At 35.1% G+C, this 17,339-nt stretch overlaps 1 protein-coding gene across 1 annotated transcript in view; it reads right to left on the bottom strand.

The window, feature by feature from the left end:
* Positions 1-781: 781 nt before the first annotated feature.
* LOC145667107 (phospholipase B1, membrane-associated-like) overlaps positions 782-17,339 on the bottom strand; it is a 61,029-nt gene continuing 44,471 nt past the window's right edge. The window contains exons 4-7 of the mRNA XM_081734851.1: positions 10,371-10,533; positions 9,100-9,257; positions 5,091-5,247; positions 782-1,064 (exon numbers count right to left, since the gene is read on the bottom strand). Coding sequence (XP_081590977.1) covers positions 862-1,064; positions 5,091-5,247; positions 9,100-9,257; positions 10,371-10,533 — 681 coding nt within the window. The 3' untranslated portion in view covers positions 782-861. The remainder of the gene's footprint in view (positions 1,065-5,090; positions 5,248-9,099; positions 9,258-10,370; positions 10,534-17,339) is intronic.

Genomic DNA, 17,339 nt, shown 5'->3' on the forward strand with positions numbered 1-17,339 from the left:
GCGTTGGAGCGAGGTCTTCATTTTGGTCCGCCTACTTCTATTCGTTGCAGAGAATCGCGTAGTGACAAACACAAGCTATCGCCACCTGTTCATGAGGTTATTATTGTATATTATTTTTCCCTGACTAATTGTTCTTAAAGTGAGCTCCGGAAGTCAAGAATAACCTCTGGCTCTACATCACGGATTAAAAAAAAAAAAAACTTGAGATGAGTGCGCATTATTGTATGAATTTAGATGGCAACAATCGCTGATCATTAGAAAGCCGTCATTTTGTTATAAAATTTAATAGTGAACGCATTTTATCTGATTCCAAACTGTTATCGCCACGGAATCACGTAAATACACAGTTAAAGGAGTACTCAGATTGGCCAAGTTAAGAAGATCTCAACTATTTGTTCCTCTACAAGGAAGGTTGTCTTCATTGACTCCGAGGCGATGTCAGAAGAACGCGCGCCTACTAATCATCAGGTTGATGATTCGCACCCACCACGGGTACTGTTTTACAGTGTTTTCTTTAGACTCACCTTAATGTAAAAAATCACACATATAGACGATTTAATATACGTATTTTGAGGGAGTCATTTTGTAGTTCATTGGTGTTTCGTCGCGTCTCTGACATTGGTGGTATAATTTTCAAAACAGAAGTGGGATCACCCCAGGTCGTCGCTGCGGGGCCGAAAACTTTTGCCGAGATGTCGCTAGTTGCCCATCAATGACCCACCGACGCATACGGAATGGGGTCTTCAATAATAAATAATTTTAAGACTTGTAAACAACAATGCACTTTTTCATATAGTTTATTTTCTTTTATATTTTAAAATCTTTGTTTTACATTGTGAAAATATTAACCATTACAAACAACTATATTAGCTTTAAGGTAGAGAATGTTAATTTATTCTTAGCAAATTGCATTCCATTCTCAACAAAGTATTTGGAATTCTCTGCCGTAAAAAGGAAAGGAGCTTTCTCAGTCGGACATTTCAATCTTTTGGGCCACAATGTAAAGAAATGTTTTGTTTTATTTCCTACTGGTTCAAGCATGTTGGTCCACAAGGATAATGCAGCTGGAAAAGACAAAGAAAAAAGAAATATGATCTCGAATAAGTTAATTTACAAAAGTTAAATATTGCAGGAATTGGGTATTTTAGCCGATACCAAGATCTTCATCCCAAAATTGTTCACTATTGAACAAGCTAATAGTGAGGTTACTACAACTCTCGTTTTTCTTACTACCTCATGGAGCTTGAAACTTTGTACTCACTTCATTTCATGATCAAGTGATGTATTGCATAAACTCTTGGGCTCAATTCTTATGAGTTCATTCTTTAGTTTAAATGCACAGTAATATTAAGAATGACAAAGAAACTCAATAAACATGACAGCGTTTTTCAAAGTATATTAAAAGTTGTGATAACCAAAATTAAATTCAGGTAATAAAAGCTTAAATAGTAGATAATAGTTCAGCATAAAAGTACAAAAATGGATTACATCATATCGGAAGAATAACTCATTAATTGATTGCCTAGCACTACAGAACTTGTTATATTCAAACGTAAAATCTATTATATAAAAGAGAACGCACAAATCCTTTGTTCCCTCATCACGCTAATACGGCTGAACCAATTTCTTTTATTTTTGGGGGGTTATTAGGATTTGGACCCTAGATGGTTTTTATCATATCACTTTAATTTTTAATTACCAGTGTCTTGAGATAATTGACCATTCAAGTGTCCATAACGTACAAATCCTTTGTTAGTTCATCATAGGTAAAAATAAACGTATTTATATGCAACCCGCATGACCGTGTCACTCGGCGGGTTAACATAAATGACAGGCGATATAATGTTAACATTTACTGCAATCTACTATGGTTTTTATCATATCACTTGAAAGCGAAAACTTCCGGGATGACCGCAGCGAAGCGGGGCGGGTTAACATAAATGACAGGCGATATAATGTTAAGATTTACTGCAATCTTCTATGGTTTTTATCATATCACTTGAAAGCGAAAAAGTAAAAATTATCTAAGTAACAAAGTTTATTGCGTTCCGGGGTGACCGCAGCAAAGCGGGGTGAACGCTGCTAGTCTGCAATATAATACCAAGTAGAGAGGTAAGCTGCAAATACTACATATTGTAAGAGTGGCTTCCTTATAATCCATGATAAGAAGCGTACAGGACTTAGATTCCCCAATGTAGAGATTCGGAATCCTGCTGCCATTAGACACTCCTAGTACGAAAGAAGGACGCTAAAGGACAGACATATCAGTTATGCTGCTTAGTAGTGACAGTATGAGGAACTCGTAACAACTATTCAATTCCAATGTCAAGGAAGGGAAGGAAAAGAGTGATTTTGGAAATCGATCGGAAAAAATGAAGGAAAAAATAATAATGTTATTTGTGAGTTTACCTTATTTATATGAGATAACCGTCACTGACCAACAGGTAATAGAATTGCAGGAATTCAGTTATTTAAGGAGTAAAATAACAGCGATTATAGGTGTAAAGAAGAAGTAGAATTTAAAAAAAATTCAGGTGATGAAGTCATTAGAAAAACAGAAGCTTCTAACCAGAAGCATGGACATAAAACAGACGAAAAGATTGACGAAACCACGTGTGTGGATTATAGCATTGTATGAATATGAAACAGAAACTACGAAAAGAGGAAAAACAGAATGAAAAACTTGAAAATATGGTGTTATATAGAAAGAAGTTTAAAATTAGATGAGAGGGATAAACTGTGAAATGAAAGAGTATTGGAAATGGTCGAAGAAAATGAAAGTTTACTGAAGAAAATTACGAATTGAGAGATAGGAGGTTTGAACACATTGGAAAACATACAGAACTCACGTTAGCAGCTATGGTGGGAATGGCAGAAAGGAAGTACATAGATGAAGGATGCGATAGAAATATACGGAACAAGTGGTACAAGATATAATCAAGAAAAGTATATGGAAATGAAAAGTTTAGCTTAAAATAGGGAAAAGTGGAAAGTTGCAGAAAAATAAATCGAAAGAATTTGCTGTTTTGAGGCTAAGAGTCTTAACCAAGTCCACATAGCGAAAGATAAACTATTGTGGTCGGGGAGGGGAATGTCACCTGTTGTAGCTGAAGAAGTAGTCTCTAAATAAAGAGAATGAATGAGGAATGAGAGGCTGACAAATGTCCCTTGCAAGGAAATTTAATTATTTTTTTTTTTAGTTACGCATAGGGATGCACAAATAAGACATAAGTATTACAAGTGAGAAGACAATAAAAAGGGGAGAGCAAATAGAAGAATTTACCTTCAGGATACGTAAGAGCACAGAACCTTTTGCTTTGTCAGAGTTCCTTCTCTGATGTTGAAACTTCTGGGTAAGAAAAAACAGAGAAGGTAAACAATAAAAGATTTTACAGACAGGTAAAGAAAAGGTTAAAAGTCAAGAATGCAGTGAGATTGAAGTCTCCGACGGGTACATATAGTGGCCGCTTCAACTACATAAGTGTAGACGACTTGCCATAATTTGTAATAGAAACCATGATAAAGCCTTATGGAGATCTTTTGTATGCTTCTTCTCATTTTGAGCTGAGGAATCACCTCTTACAATTTGTCGGTATAGTTCATTAACACCTTGTGTATTTATAATAGCATACTTTCAAAGCTAGGGCTGTCCAAAATAGCGAGAAAGCTAAATTTCAATCCACGCTATTTAGAATTTGAGACACCTCGGAGTTGCTGTCCATATCAGTGTAAGGAATGTCATACATATACAATCAAAAATTCATATTACATCAATGCACAAGGGACTCCCTACAAGGTATAATTCCCAGACACGCTCTAAACAGAATTTTCAAATGTCCTCGAATTTCAAGATGGATTCAAAGTAGACAGAAGGTGAGCCTAAACAACAGTGGACACGGAATGCTTTGGCGAGAAGTTGCAAATGTTAAGAACAGCAAGCTCCACGGTTGTTGTTTTAAATTTGCTGTAACTTGAGTGACGCCATTTTCTTGAACGAATCAGCATACAAATGCTAGAAAAAAATTCTTTTAGTTTCGTATGAAATATTTTAACGGAATACTTTTAAACCTAGAAAGCAAGACCAACTGTAGCATACTGTTACGTAGATCTTATCCCTACAAATGATTATAAGATATAACTGACTTTCAATCACCAGAAGCAGAAAATAATTGAGCTGAGCGAGCGAAGCGAGCGAAGCTCTTATACTCGGGTTAGCCGTTTGGTTGTCCGCAAACTCCTCCTAGACCGTTTGGTCGATCTCAACCAAACTTAGCACGCTGATAGAGTATGTCGTGCTGAGTGACAACATAGGTCGAAATCAAAAATCCGATGTACCATCGAGGAATAATGACCGAAAAACGCTTCCTCCTAGACCGTTTGGCCGATCTCAACCAAACTTAGCACGCTGATAGAGTATGTCGTGCTGAGTGACAACATAGGTCGAAATCAAAAATCCGATGTACCATCGAGGAATAATGACCGAAAAACGCTTCCTCCTAGACCGTTTGGCCGATCTCAACCAAACTTAGCACGCTGATAGAGTATGTCGTACTGAGTGAGAACATAGGTCGAAATCAAAAATCCGATGTACCATCGAGGAATAATCATCGAAAAACGCTTCCATAGACTTAACATGGGGAAAAAGTTTTCACGTGATTTTTTTGTCAACAATTAAAATCTGCGCGTGATTTTCAAAAATTCCGGCGAAGCCCTTTTATTTTTTTAGCATAAAAATTTACAATTTTAATCACAATTTAAAAACAAATTAACGATTTTTTAAACTTTTTTTTAGCCGGAACAAAAGGTCAAGACGAAGAATTGTGCGATTGTTATGAAAAATACTGATTGTTTTAAAAAGTCACAATAAACTGATTACGTTGCTTAAGCTCGCTCAGCTCATTTCATTGCAATCGAGTATATCCATTGCATTCCTAGTATTTTTAATGTGTTTAGTGATATGTTAAATCATCGTCATAAAAATAAGTGCCTAGTGAAATAACACTTAACAAGGATCACAACAAGTATCTATAACTTGAACTGAATCGCCAATTTTGAATATGGAGAGAATAATTAATAAATTAATAACTTACCGAGAGCATGTCCTCGTGGATTAAGATGTAAACAGTCGATAGAAAAATAACTATTTATTGTTGCATTCTTTGGTATAGTCTTAAGATCTGCAATTACATTGGCAAAAAATGGTTGATAGACCACAGTGAAATCGTTGTTGGTGCTATAATTGGCAGCCTAAGGAAACAGTAGAAAGAACATTAAAATGATAGTACAAGAGCCTTTTACTATAAACACACTGGATAAAAACAATTAGTCCCCTTCATAGAACCTACATAATGCCGAGTAGCTCCGCATCTGATATTTATTCTATTCGAGAGGACTTTACGGGGTGCTGGTGGTATTCGTTCTCAATGTAGACCACTCCCTCGTTAATAGATATGTAATTATAGTAGGTTACGGGAATGTTTGTTTCCGCGATTCTTTCGCTTCTCATAATAGACCCACAGATATTAGACCTGATAAATTTCTGGAATGTATAGGACAGACTAGATGGAACAGAGTACCTTCAAGTTCTTCAAACAATATACGGAGTTATGTGTCAAATGCCGGTAGTTGAAATGACACACAGCCTGTGTGTTATATTAACACAAGCGTAAAAACTTTGGTGTTCTTTTCTGCGTGATTGCCAAATATGTTGGGCATCTAATTATAAAGGTTTATGAATTGAAGCTACAGACAAACACAGTAGAAAGAAATACTTATCTAAACAAATCCAGGTATACGCAAAATTTCAACATATAAACCGCGCGATGAATTTTCAATGCTTTTACATAATGTTTCTGAAGAAATATGTCAACAGTGAGAAACGACATCGTATTACTGTGTCACTTCTACAATGCACTAGAGCTTACCAGTCAAGACCGGGAACACAGTAGAAAGAAATACTTACACAAATCCAGGTATACGCAAAATTTCACCTCCCACATTTGATGCATTTATTGGTTCTTTTTCTAAGCGATTGTGTACTAGAAGCAACAAACGCATCAACTTTATTAGATGGCAACTGTCGTCGATCATTTGAAAGTGAATACGAAAGAACTATAAAATAAAGTAAATACACAGTCGTCAGTTTGTTATAAAATTACATTGCGAGCAGATTTTATCTTATCCCGAACAGTTATCGTCGAATATACGCGGCTTAAAGGAACACTCTGATTAGCCAAATTCAAAAGACCTCAATTATTTATCCCTCTACAAGCGACGTTTTATTCATCGCCTCCGTGGTCAAGTCGGAAGAGCACGCGCCTAGTAATCGAAAGGTTGGTTGTTCGTGCCTTTCTCCTGCCACTGGAATAATTCTTTTTTACTTGTTAAAAGTGTTTTTTTAGACTCAGCATAATGTAAACACATTACGCTTATAAGCGATTTAACATATTTTGAGGGAGTAATTATGTGGTTCATTAACGCTTACGGCACGGCTCAACACCGGATATGTGTTAAAGACGTAACACACCCCCTGTGTTAAACGCCAACACCGCGGGGTATGTGTTGAACTAACACCGCGTAGTGGTAGTCATGCTGGAACCACTGCCTTGTGTTAAAATTGAGTTGAATTAACACAACCATTTTTTACTGTGTAGTCTCACGATTAAGAGACAAACACACTATAAGGATATAGCTAAGAGTTTCCTATCATTCTTGAACAAGATGTTGGTGAAGGTTGTGTTTCGCATCATCGAAGAATACTTCAGACTAAATGTTCGGGAGGAAGACAAAAATTTTTATGCAGATTTTCTATATGGAGTGCTCTGATATTTATTATTCTTATTTTAAAATTAGAATCTTCGGTAAGTGTAAACATGCACACCACATGGTTTTCCAACTCAGAAAAATGGTTACATCAGCACCACACACGGAGTTATTTCGACACTGAAATAGGTGTCGTAGTAATACAGAAATAAAGTCGAACTAACACCAAAAATGGTGTTAATCTGGTGGTCTGACCTTGAATTTTAACACAAAGAGTGTTGAATTAACACGAAAACGGTGTTACTAACACGGCTTTGACCTTGAATGATGACACAGATTGTGTGTTCAAATAATAAGAAAATGGTGTTGAAGTATCACAGAGACTGTCTTATATTGGTACTTGACATGGTGTTATATTGACACAAAATAATTAACACACTACACACTGTGTTACTTTCTTCGTGTTGGTGCAACACCGCCATAAGTAACACTCAACACTTTTCTCAACACTACCGACCCTGACATGGTGTCGAATCAATACCGAAAATACTAACACAGATCCGAATTTAACACCGCTCAACACCGATTGTGTTTTAAAGACGTAACACACCCCCTGTGTTAAACGCCAACACAGCGGGGTATGTGTTTAACTAACATCGCATAGTGGTAGTCACGCTGGAACCACTGCCCTGTGTTAAAGTTGAGTTGAATTAATACAACCATTTTTTACTGTGTACGGATTCTGAAATGTGAGGCAAATCTCATGAATCTTTCTTGGTATTGAATTCTTAATGTCTAGCAGTATTTTATAAAACTACTTACAAAACTATAATTAAATATAAACAATTATTCCAAATCTAAAATAGAATATACGGAAGTTACCTCCCACGTGATCATGTGGTCAGCATCTGTGGCGCGAGAGATTTATGTTGGGCTCCCAACGAGATCGCATTTGGTATGGATAATATGTTAAACCATAGGGCCCCGCCGTTGAATGGGACACTACAGATACAGATCAAACAATATACAGATTGCTATCAAAATATGAGAAATACCTGGAGTTGAAAACAAACAAAATGCCTGTGTTGACAATGATCGAGTTGCAATGATAACGTCGGGATGTCGCTGGTGGAGTATTAGGGAAAATTCACACTATGTGAGGAGAAGTAGAACGGGAGTGAGTAGTAAATTGAGCAGATAACGATAGTGCAAGTTGGGTGACCTCTCTGATTTTCCAAAGTCAGAAAATTGTAGCGCTCAGTTATATCGTAAAAAGTATGATGATGGCTACTAACCACATGTGCAAAACATATCAGTGAGGAGCAACGGGGTGGGAAGAAAACTCTCAGTGACAGAGCACGCTATGCATTAAAGTGAATTATCATTCAGAAACTGCGATGTAAATAACAGAGGAACTCAAACGGGACCTCCCACAGGTTATGTCGATGATCACGTTTGGCCGTAAGTAACATGACGTCGATAAACAGGGCCTGGTTGAACGGATGAAGACGCTGATATGGAAACTAACCTTTAGCACGATGCAATTGTGCCGCTAACGTACAAAAAGGATCAGTGTGATTGGAAACGTGTGATATGATTGGATGTATCCATGTTTATCTTATTTCAAACCTAGGGTCGCATTAATGTGTAGAGCGCGCCTAAAGAAGCGTGTGATCCACATTGTAGCCACCCAAACGTGAAAATGGCGATGCATCTGCTATATGTGGACTGAAATATCTTGGTTTTCATTGGTCCTGCGCTGACGCTTTCCGGTCGTATCATTGTTTGTGACTATGTTGTCCTTTTAGGGGTCCGTATCAATTATGTGGTACTGTGTTGTTTTAGGTTGATGACACCATATTCGAGGATGATAGTGTGATTATTCATACAGCAAGAACTGTGGCGGTATGAATTGAGGAAGATCAAGATTAAGGTAAACACCGTTCCCGGCGCGACCAGTCCATGGACATGAACACAATTGAACATTTGTGGTCAATTCTGAGACATGGTCCGTCCCAGATTTCCCCCTCCCACTTCTCTCACGTAACTGAGTCATATATTGCACACGGAATATAGTGTAATATTCCATTTGGTACCGTTTATGACCTCTCTCACTCCTTTCTACACTGTATCAGGTCAATTCTGATGGCAAAAGGTGGTCCAATAACATATCAATCAGGTATGTTGAAATTTTCCAGGTGTTTTTATTATTTTGGTAACCATCTGCATCTGAACTTTAAGTTTTTTTTTTTTTTTTTTTTTTTTTTTTTAGTTTATAAAAGTAAAATCGTACAATACAGATCAATAATATAGCACATTACGAAAATAAGAACTTACTATTTCCTGTTCCACTTTATGAAATTCTTGAATAGTAATTTTACTTTTCTGATATCTTCTTTCTGTAACTGACAATCCATTCACACAAGGACAATGAACAGTGTGGAAATACATACATGGGAATGACTTTCTCTGGAATTCTCGTGTTATTCCTATATCTATAAGAACATTAAAAATAAGACACTGGTGAATTAACAGTATATGAAACTACAACTTCTTTGAATATAATAAATTAGGCAACATCTTACACTAGTTACATGCATGTTATTCTCTCCAAAATCAGAAATGGTTCACTTTGTGAAGTAGTAAATTCTTGTTTGACAATTCTGGGATACAATACTTAGGTATTATCATTAACTCATAAATTAATAAATTAATCAAATCTAGTAATTTCCGCAGAAATATTATCTATGGTGAACATTGTCTGCTTTTATAATTAGATATAGTCTTATGTATGTGATAGATGTATAGAACATGGTATACAGAATAATATTAGCAAACATAGATACAAAATAATGAAAATACAGTGTACTTATACTCCCATTGTAAGATAGATCGAATTTCTTTCTATCTTTTCCCTATTCTGCATTCACCTTGATTTGTATTTGCATAGATGTTGATGTTAACACGCGTATATATAGTGCATGAATTTCCCTAACGAAAACTTTTTGTCAAGTGAAACTGAACAGTTACTAGCAAATTGCTCTGTCAGTTGACAACGCTGACTTCACACTGGTCGATAGCACATACATCCACAAAATAACCTCGAATCCTTCCACACGGTTACATATTTATTGCTTGCAGTCCTCTGATCTAAAGTAATTTCTAATGTTAATATAGGAATTAAGAAAAAGAAAGGAAACGAAAAGGACAAGGGTGTACATGTCTATTGCTTATCGCTAAGAAAAAATAAATTTACACACACACGTTACTATAGGTTATAAAAATACTATAATTGGTCTATACTACTATTGTATAAACGAGAAAATATTTTTATCTGTTTGCAAATCACTATCAAAATTCTAACATATTGAATATTTCAAATATGCCATTGTTTGTTTCCATATCCCAATAAGACAATTCAATGGCAATGTCAATGCCAATGTCAATGACAATGTCAATGGCAATGTCAATGGCAATGCCAATGTCAATGGCAATGTCAATGGCAATGTCAATGGCAATGCCAATGTCAATGTCAATGTCAATGGCAATGTCAATGACAATTCAAGACAGTTCAACGATTACTTACTACGAGTATTTTATTTCTTTACCTGGAGATGGGAGCAGATTAACGAACATTCTCTGTAAATTTTTTCGTAGAAAATTAAAAAGCTCTTGAAGTTTCCTCTTATGTCTTTCAACAGGGTCCCATGTGTAGTATGACTGGCACATATTTGTACAAAGTTCTATGCTTCCGGATTGTACTGTAAGAAGCTTCAGTTGAAAGCAGTTTATTAGTATATGATGCAATAAGTGTTTAGTATTGTCAATATTTTATGTCATTTGCATTTTCCTGGAAGTTTGAAATTTTTACGTAATATACTTATCTGTATTTGTTGACATGAAGTCAAACTAAAGTGAAATAAAAATTCTCCCTTCAGTGTGTTTTCTATGCCCACATACTACCCTTGTTATGGAAAAAGTTCTTGGGAAAGGGTGTATGAGGAATAACTCAAAAGGTTTGAGCCTCTTTTATTCTAGTTCAGCGTTTCCCAACCTTTTTCAACTTGCGGCACACTGCGGGTGTTACTTGGATTCTCGCGGCACACATAGATATTATTATTGGTAAATATAAAACACAGTGGTATTTTTTCTGTGATTATTTATAGATCACTGGTTTTCCCCCGTGGTAAATCATTATGTTTATTTTTCATTCTAATTTAAAAATAGAAAACAATTGCAATGAAATATTGGACTCAGATTTTAACAATGCGCTTTCTTTTTAAAAACCGAATCCAATCTTAGATCATTAAATAACGAACGAACAAACATATCTCTTATAGCTACTTTTAAAACACAAATGTAAGTAATTTGTCGAAAGAATTGAATGTATTTTAAATTTTTAAGTTACGAAATAGTCTGCAACAATAAAGAAGCACTAATGGTCATAACAATGATAACAAATACTTTTTACAACATTAGAAATGTATAGAATAGTACCCGGTATGAAACTTAAAATTGTAGATTCATAGTAGAGGTTCATAGTAATGTGAAATATAAATATAAAATTTTCCCTACGTTTTTCAATTTGATTGCTGTAAAATTAATAATTTTGTTTCGATTACTCGCGGCATACCAGCGGCCCATTTACGGCACACCGGTTGGGAAAAGCTGTTCTAGAACAAATAAAAGTCTGATACGGCCAAATCTGGAAAATAAGGTGAATGAGCAATGAGTTTAGAAATTGTAATCTCAATCAGTTTGTGATTGGCGGACAGTTATTTGACCAGCGTGTGAAAATTAGTGATATTGCAAATGTTAGCGTAATCTTCCATGCGCCAGGACTAGACTGTTCAAAACGTTGTAGCAAACACAGTTTTCTTCTGCACTTTATCTTCTTTAATTTTGTGTCTTAGCTTTAATTGAACCTAAATAGGCGAACATATTTGGTAATGGAATTTTTGAGCTCACGTTTGTAATGGAGCGTTGAAATAACAAAAGTTGACTTTGTAATTATAATTACCTGATCCAAATGGGTACTATACTTACTGTAGCTAGAGTAACAACACTGGTAAGTTCTTCCCATATTTTCTATGATTTTTTGCAATTCGAAGTTTTGTAATTTTTGTAATTCGAAGTATGATATATATCTAGTGGAACAACGAATAAAAGTTCTTTTGTTGTTGCTTTCTTTAACAAAGAATGCAATAATATAAGAGAAAACTCTAGTCATAATTTCAACTTTGATGTTTCACTGTGAATCAAGGTGCAAGTTTTCAACATATTGCATGAAAAACACGTGCTTCTGGTACTCTCAATCGTTTGTTTCTGAACTAAATACTTTACCAACTTAAGCCATTGAACATGTTCTTTTAATTTGTTATTTCTATTTTAATGTTGAATAATTTACAACAACTATTTTATTTCTTTACCTGGAACTGGGAGCAGTTTAACGAATGTTCTCTGCTATTTTTTTCTAGAAAATTAAAAATCTCTTGAAGTTTCCTCTTATGCCTTTCAACAGAGTCCCATTTGTAGACTGGCAGGTATTTGTATTTTACAATAAGCACATAACATTTAAGTAAAAAGTTAATTTTCAAAAAAAAAAGTAACTTAAGTTAATAACCAATCACAAATAAAAATAAAACAAAGTATTAAAGTAAGTAAAAAAAAATAGAAAGAGCATTGTAAACACGAAACTCATTATTATAATTGAATTAACTATAGTCAAAGTAGGAATAGTACCAAGTCTTTGCACTGTTATTATTTACTTTCCGGAGGAAAGTAGGAGCCAATATAGGAATAAAAAACAATTTTCAAACATTTGTAATCACAAAAAAAAAATTGGACTAGAAGTTGCATAGCTTTTTCTTCTCTCTTCCAATAGCAAGAATGCCTGCGATGGAGTCTCTCTAGAGCCGTAGCTAGAGGGGGGCGAGCGGGGTGGTCGACCCGGGCGCAGGTAGCAAATGGGCGCCGAACGAGCAAGAAGAAGTAAAAAATGTTGGAAAAGAGCAAACGACGCGGCGCCCCGTATAACAATTGGCGCCTTTTAAAATTAATATTGTCGCTTTGCAAAGAAATGAATTTCTTTAAAAATTCCCGCTCGCTATGATCGCAATTCAATAAAAGTCACAACAAGTTTTTACGTAGGTTATTGTTTTGATTTGTTAACCACAATGTGAAATACAAGGTGCAGAGTAATAACTTATAGTGTATGCAGAAGCGTTTGCAAAATCGGAAATGTTCAAAGTCTGAAATACGTGTTCGGCGTTCTGATGGTGATGAGTGCTTAGATAATCATGCTTTTCTACCCAATCAGATTAATCACGATGGTGAGGATGAGGGTATGAAAATGAGAGGAGTGAAGAGACACACGCAAGCTGCTGTTTGCGCGAGAATATTTAAAATGAACGTAAAAAGTGAAGTAATAACATTTTCGAACTTGTAGGATAGGGGCTTAAGGGGTCAGAACTTAACCCAACGAATTTCGTCTTTTTCAAAGACTGATCACTATGAGTGATTTTTCTTTATTCCAGCGACATATTGAATACTTCCAATTTAAAGGAATTTATTGGGATCAATTCTCTGTCACTACTTGTATCACCAGGGTACTTTTTCTGTGCATACGAGTCAATCCAAATTAAATAGACCAATTGCCAGGTCAAAGGTTGCTGACAAAATTTATTTACTTTTGAATTTTTAACCTAAGATTGTACCACATTTAGGGAGTTGAAAATGGGTGTTCATTTATGTTTAGCAGCGCAGGTTTGTTTGTGGCGGTCATTTTGTATAGGCGCCTGAGCATATTTTGCACTTTTCAGAGGATTCCGTTAAAAGCTGTAACGTTTTAGGTTTTAAAGATAAAGAGTTCAAACCAAAACCATAAGGAAGATAATGAAATTGACAACATTCTGTATTCTGTTCCAATTGAGACGTACTTTAGAACGTGAGGTTGGAAAGCTAGAAATGGCTATTTTGGAATGTACATTTTGAAACGAAATAAATAAGACTCACCTTCAATTCTTTGTCTACATAGAGACTAGATAGTAAACAACATTCCAAACAAGTTTCAGATGTGAGAACTATATACTTGATTTTTTGGAATTATTATCTCCAGAATCAGATTTATCTAAAATCAGATTTACATAATCTACATACGTCATAACCTGGTGAATACCATTTAGCTCTGTGCCCTGTTTGCTATCTTTGATTTTCCTCATAACATACTCCAGAATAAAGTTGAATAATATTGTCGACAACCAATCTACTTGTTTCAGGCCATTCTCTATTTGGAAGCTCGTGGACAAGAATTTTCCAACCAGAATTTTACTTTGGGATTTATTTAAATATGTCTTAATTACTCTAACTAGCTTTTCGGCATTCCAGATTCTGCAAAAATGTTGTACAATGTTTCTTTCCTAATCGAATCGTAAGCCTTTCTAAAATCAATGCATAATTGATGTACTGGGGTATTGTATACCAATTTTCTTTCGAGTATTTGTCAAATGTTAGATATCTGGTCGATAGTTGATTGATTTCTTTTAAATCCACACAAATAATCTCCAATAATTACATCTGCTTAGTATGGGATCAGCCAGTCTTGCTAATAAAATGTTTGAAAGGATTTTATAGGATGTTGACAAAAGAGCCTCGATAATTATTACAATATGCTTTGTCGACTTTCTTGTGAATTTGAACAGTGGTTCATTCTTTCCACTCTTCTGGTAATTCCTCCGTGTTCCCAATAAAGAGAATGAGTTTGGGTATCTTGATCCAAACTTTTCCCCTCCAGCTAAAAATAATCCAGCCAGAATTTCGTCTATACCAGGAGATTTGTGTTTCTTTAATATATTTATAGCAATTTCTACTTCTATTCGGCTATGCTGTGGAATATTTAGTTCTGCTGTGTGCATTTCCCTTCCTCCACGATCATTGTTTTTTGGCTGTGTGTTAAGCAAATCGTCAAAGAAATCTTTGGATCTATCAATGATGCCATCTGTATCAGTGAGAAATGTTCTGTCATCTCTCTTTAGACTATACGCGCAAGGTTGATACCCTTTCTTAAATTCGTTGATGCCTTTATACGTTCATGCCTGTCTAATTTTTTTTTTTACTATTATCTTCAGGTTCATTAACTTTAGCTTTCAAAAAATCGCATTTCTTTGTTCTATAGATTATGGAACTTTCCTATCTGATGTCAACGAAACTTTGTTCAGTTATATCATCCGGATTTTGTAGCCAATGCAGTTTCGCCTGTTTTCCCTTTTCCGCTATTTGGTGCAATCCTGGTCGAACCATGGTTTGTTTATAACGATCTTACCAAAGGTAATCGTTAACCTGGTTCGGCTAATAATTTAAGACAAGTTTTTGTGGTAGTAATTATTCACACCTCAAAATATCTTCTGTGAGTACATTTACTTGTATTCTCACCTTTTATACTGAAATTACAAAACGGTGATACGTATTAAACAGTTTTATTCGTTGATTCTTTATGAACGAATATGCACATAGACTGCTTTCCAATCGTACATGTTTGTTAGGTAACTATCAACAACTACATAGCAACGAATTATACAATAATGTATATTTCTTACATATATTAAAAAACATTCTTCTTTTGTTATTTTTTAAATTAACACTATATCAGGTATAGTGCTTGTGTATGAGCACTTTCTGCCCAAGGTACAGGTAATTATTAAACGATACAAAGTATCTCGTTGTATGTTCCTACCATGATATTTTCGTGTGCCCTAATTTTTCTCTTGCTGAAATTTTAATGCAATCCCCAATTTCAATCCGAGTATCCTAAACACTAGTTTCCTAAAGCAAGTATCCTAAAAACCTTCTGAAACCGAGAATATATTCGACACTTTAATGTGGTATTTCCCTATAGCCTGGTTCGCCTTTAGGCTAATTTCTTTAACTAAACTTCGTTTTTAGATGTTGAATGTTTCCTTTATTCAACGTCAAACTCTATCTCTCTTATTATCGCTGCTATCAAATAGTGATCCGTGTTATAGTCAGATCCTCTGAACGACGAAACATCAATTATGCTAAACTGTCTTCTGTCTTCTAAAACGTAATCAACTTGATTGCGTGTTCTTCCATCTCGTAAGGTCTATGTGTATTTATGAACACCGCGATGTAGGAATTTTGTACACTTCATGATAAGGATTTTGAATATTGCAAAGTTCACGAGTCTAACGCCGTTGTCAATACTTTTGTTATGCAGACTTTCATTTATTATAATCGGTTTGAAAATGTCGTATCGTGTTACCTTCGCATTGAAATCCCCTAATAGAATTTTCACACGGTATACCGGGAGTTGGTCAAATACCCGTTTTACTACTTCGTAAACACTGTGTTTTATATTGTCATCCTTATCTTCTGTTGGGACATGCACATATAAAACAATATCACACCAGCAACAATATGACACCTCTAGACTAATAAAAGAAAGTCTATCATTAACAATTCAACCCGTTTAATTCCTAGTATTAAACGAATCGAAATTAAAATGCTATTTGTGTGGTCATACACAGAATAAAATTACAGAAGTTTACAATTATTACTAGAAATTAATGCTGTGACCTATTTCGAATATTTTAAAAGAATATAGTAATCTACAGAAATTTCATTTCTTATCGATAGTATGAAACATTGTAAATGGCTGTAAATTTTCATAACTGTTTTTCAAGCGGATTTGTAGTTTTGTGAAGTAGTTCATAAAAGTAGTTTTGTGAAGTTTAACCAAAAGTAGAAAAATGCCTCTTAAAAAGAACTCTTATTTGTAAAAGAATACATAATGATCGTTTTGGATGTTGCAATTGGTCTGTCCAACCAGTTTTATATATATAAAAAAAATCAGCATAGCATAACAACAAAAGCTACTTCTCTTGTATGTATACAAAACAAAAAAGGAAGAAGAAGAAGGAAAAGGTTGGTAATGGTGAGTATAGAGGACGCCGATTCTACTTCGCTCTGGGCGCTGAAATCTCTAGCTACGACTCTGCGTCTCTCGAATCTCCTTCCAAGAGAAATTTACTTTCCCTCCGTTCTGTATTCTCTAATAGTAAAAGATCATCTGGACATTGCCTCCAAGTAAAGTGTTCAAGTGGCTTGTAGATAATTGTTATAAAATATGGCATGAAAAAGATAAAAGTAAAAACTGGATACTGCATGATATTAGATAAATGTCTGTAGAAAGTACACCGTCAACAGAACAGTAACAGAAAGAAACAAAAAGGCTAATTATCGTGCGCTCTTTGTCTATTGGATACAATAATGATTTCGCTTGCTAATGTTTGTTTCTACATGGGTTCGAAGCGTGGCTAGGCAACCTTTATTTTTATTTATAAATAAAGAATCTGCATCCTATTGAAAAAAAGCATTCATATTTGAATGCAAGAGCTAAGTAAGATAGTATATTAGAAGATAAATATTTAAAATAAATTTACAACTCATTGTCATCCTGTTTCTAAGGTTTACTCCGGCGTGAAAGATCCATATTCGGTTGCCAGGGGAGCTCATGTGGTTGAGGTGTCACGTAAAATAATATGCTCATGCTTTATATAACT

This window comes from Thermobia domestica, chromosome 1, assembly GCF_964235325.1.
Source record: "Thermobia domestica chromosome 1, izTheDome1.hap1.1, whole genome shotgun sequence".
Classification (NCBI taxonomy): Eukaryota; Metazoa; Arthropoda; class Insecta; order Zygentoma; family Lepismatidae; genus Thermobia; species Thermobia domestica.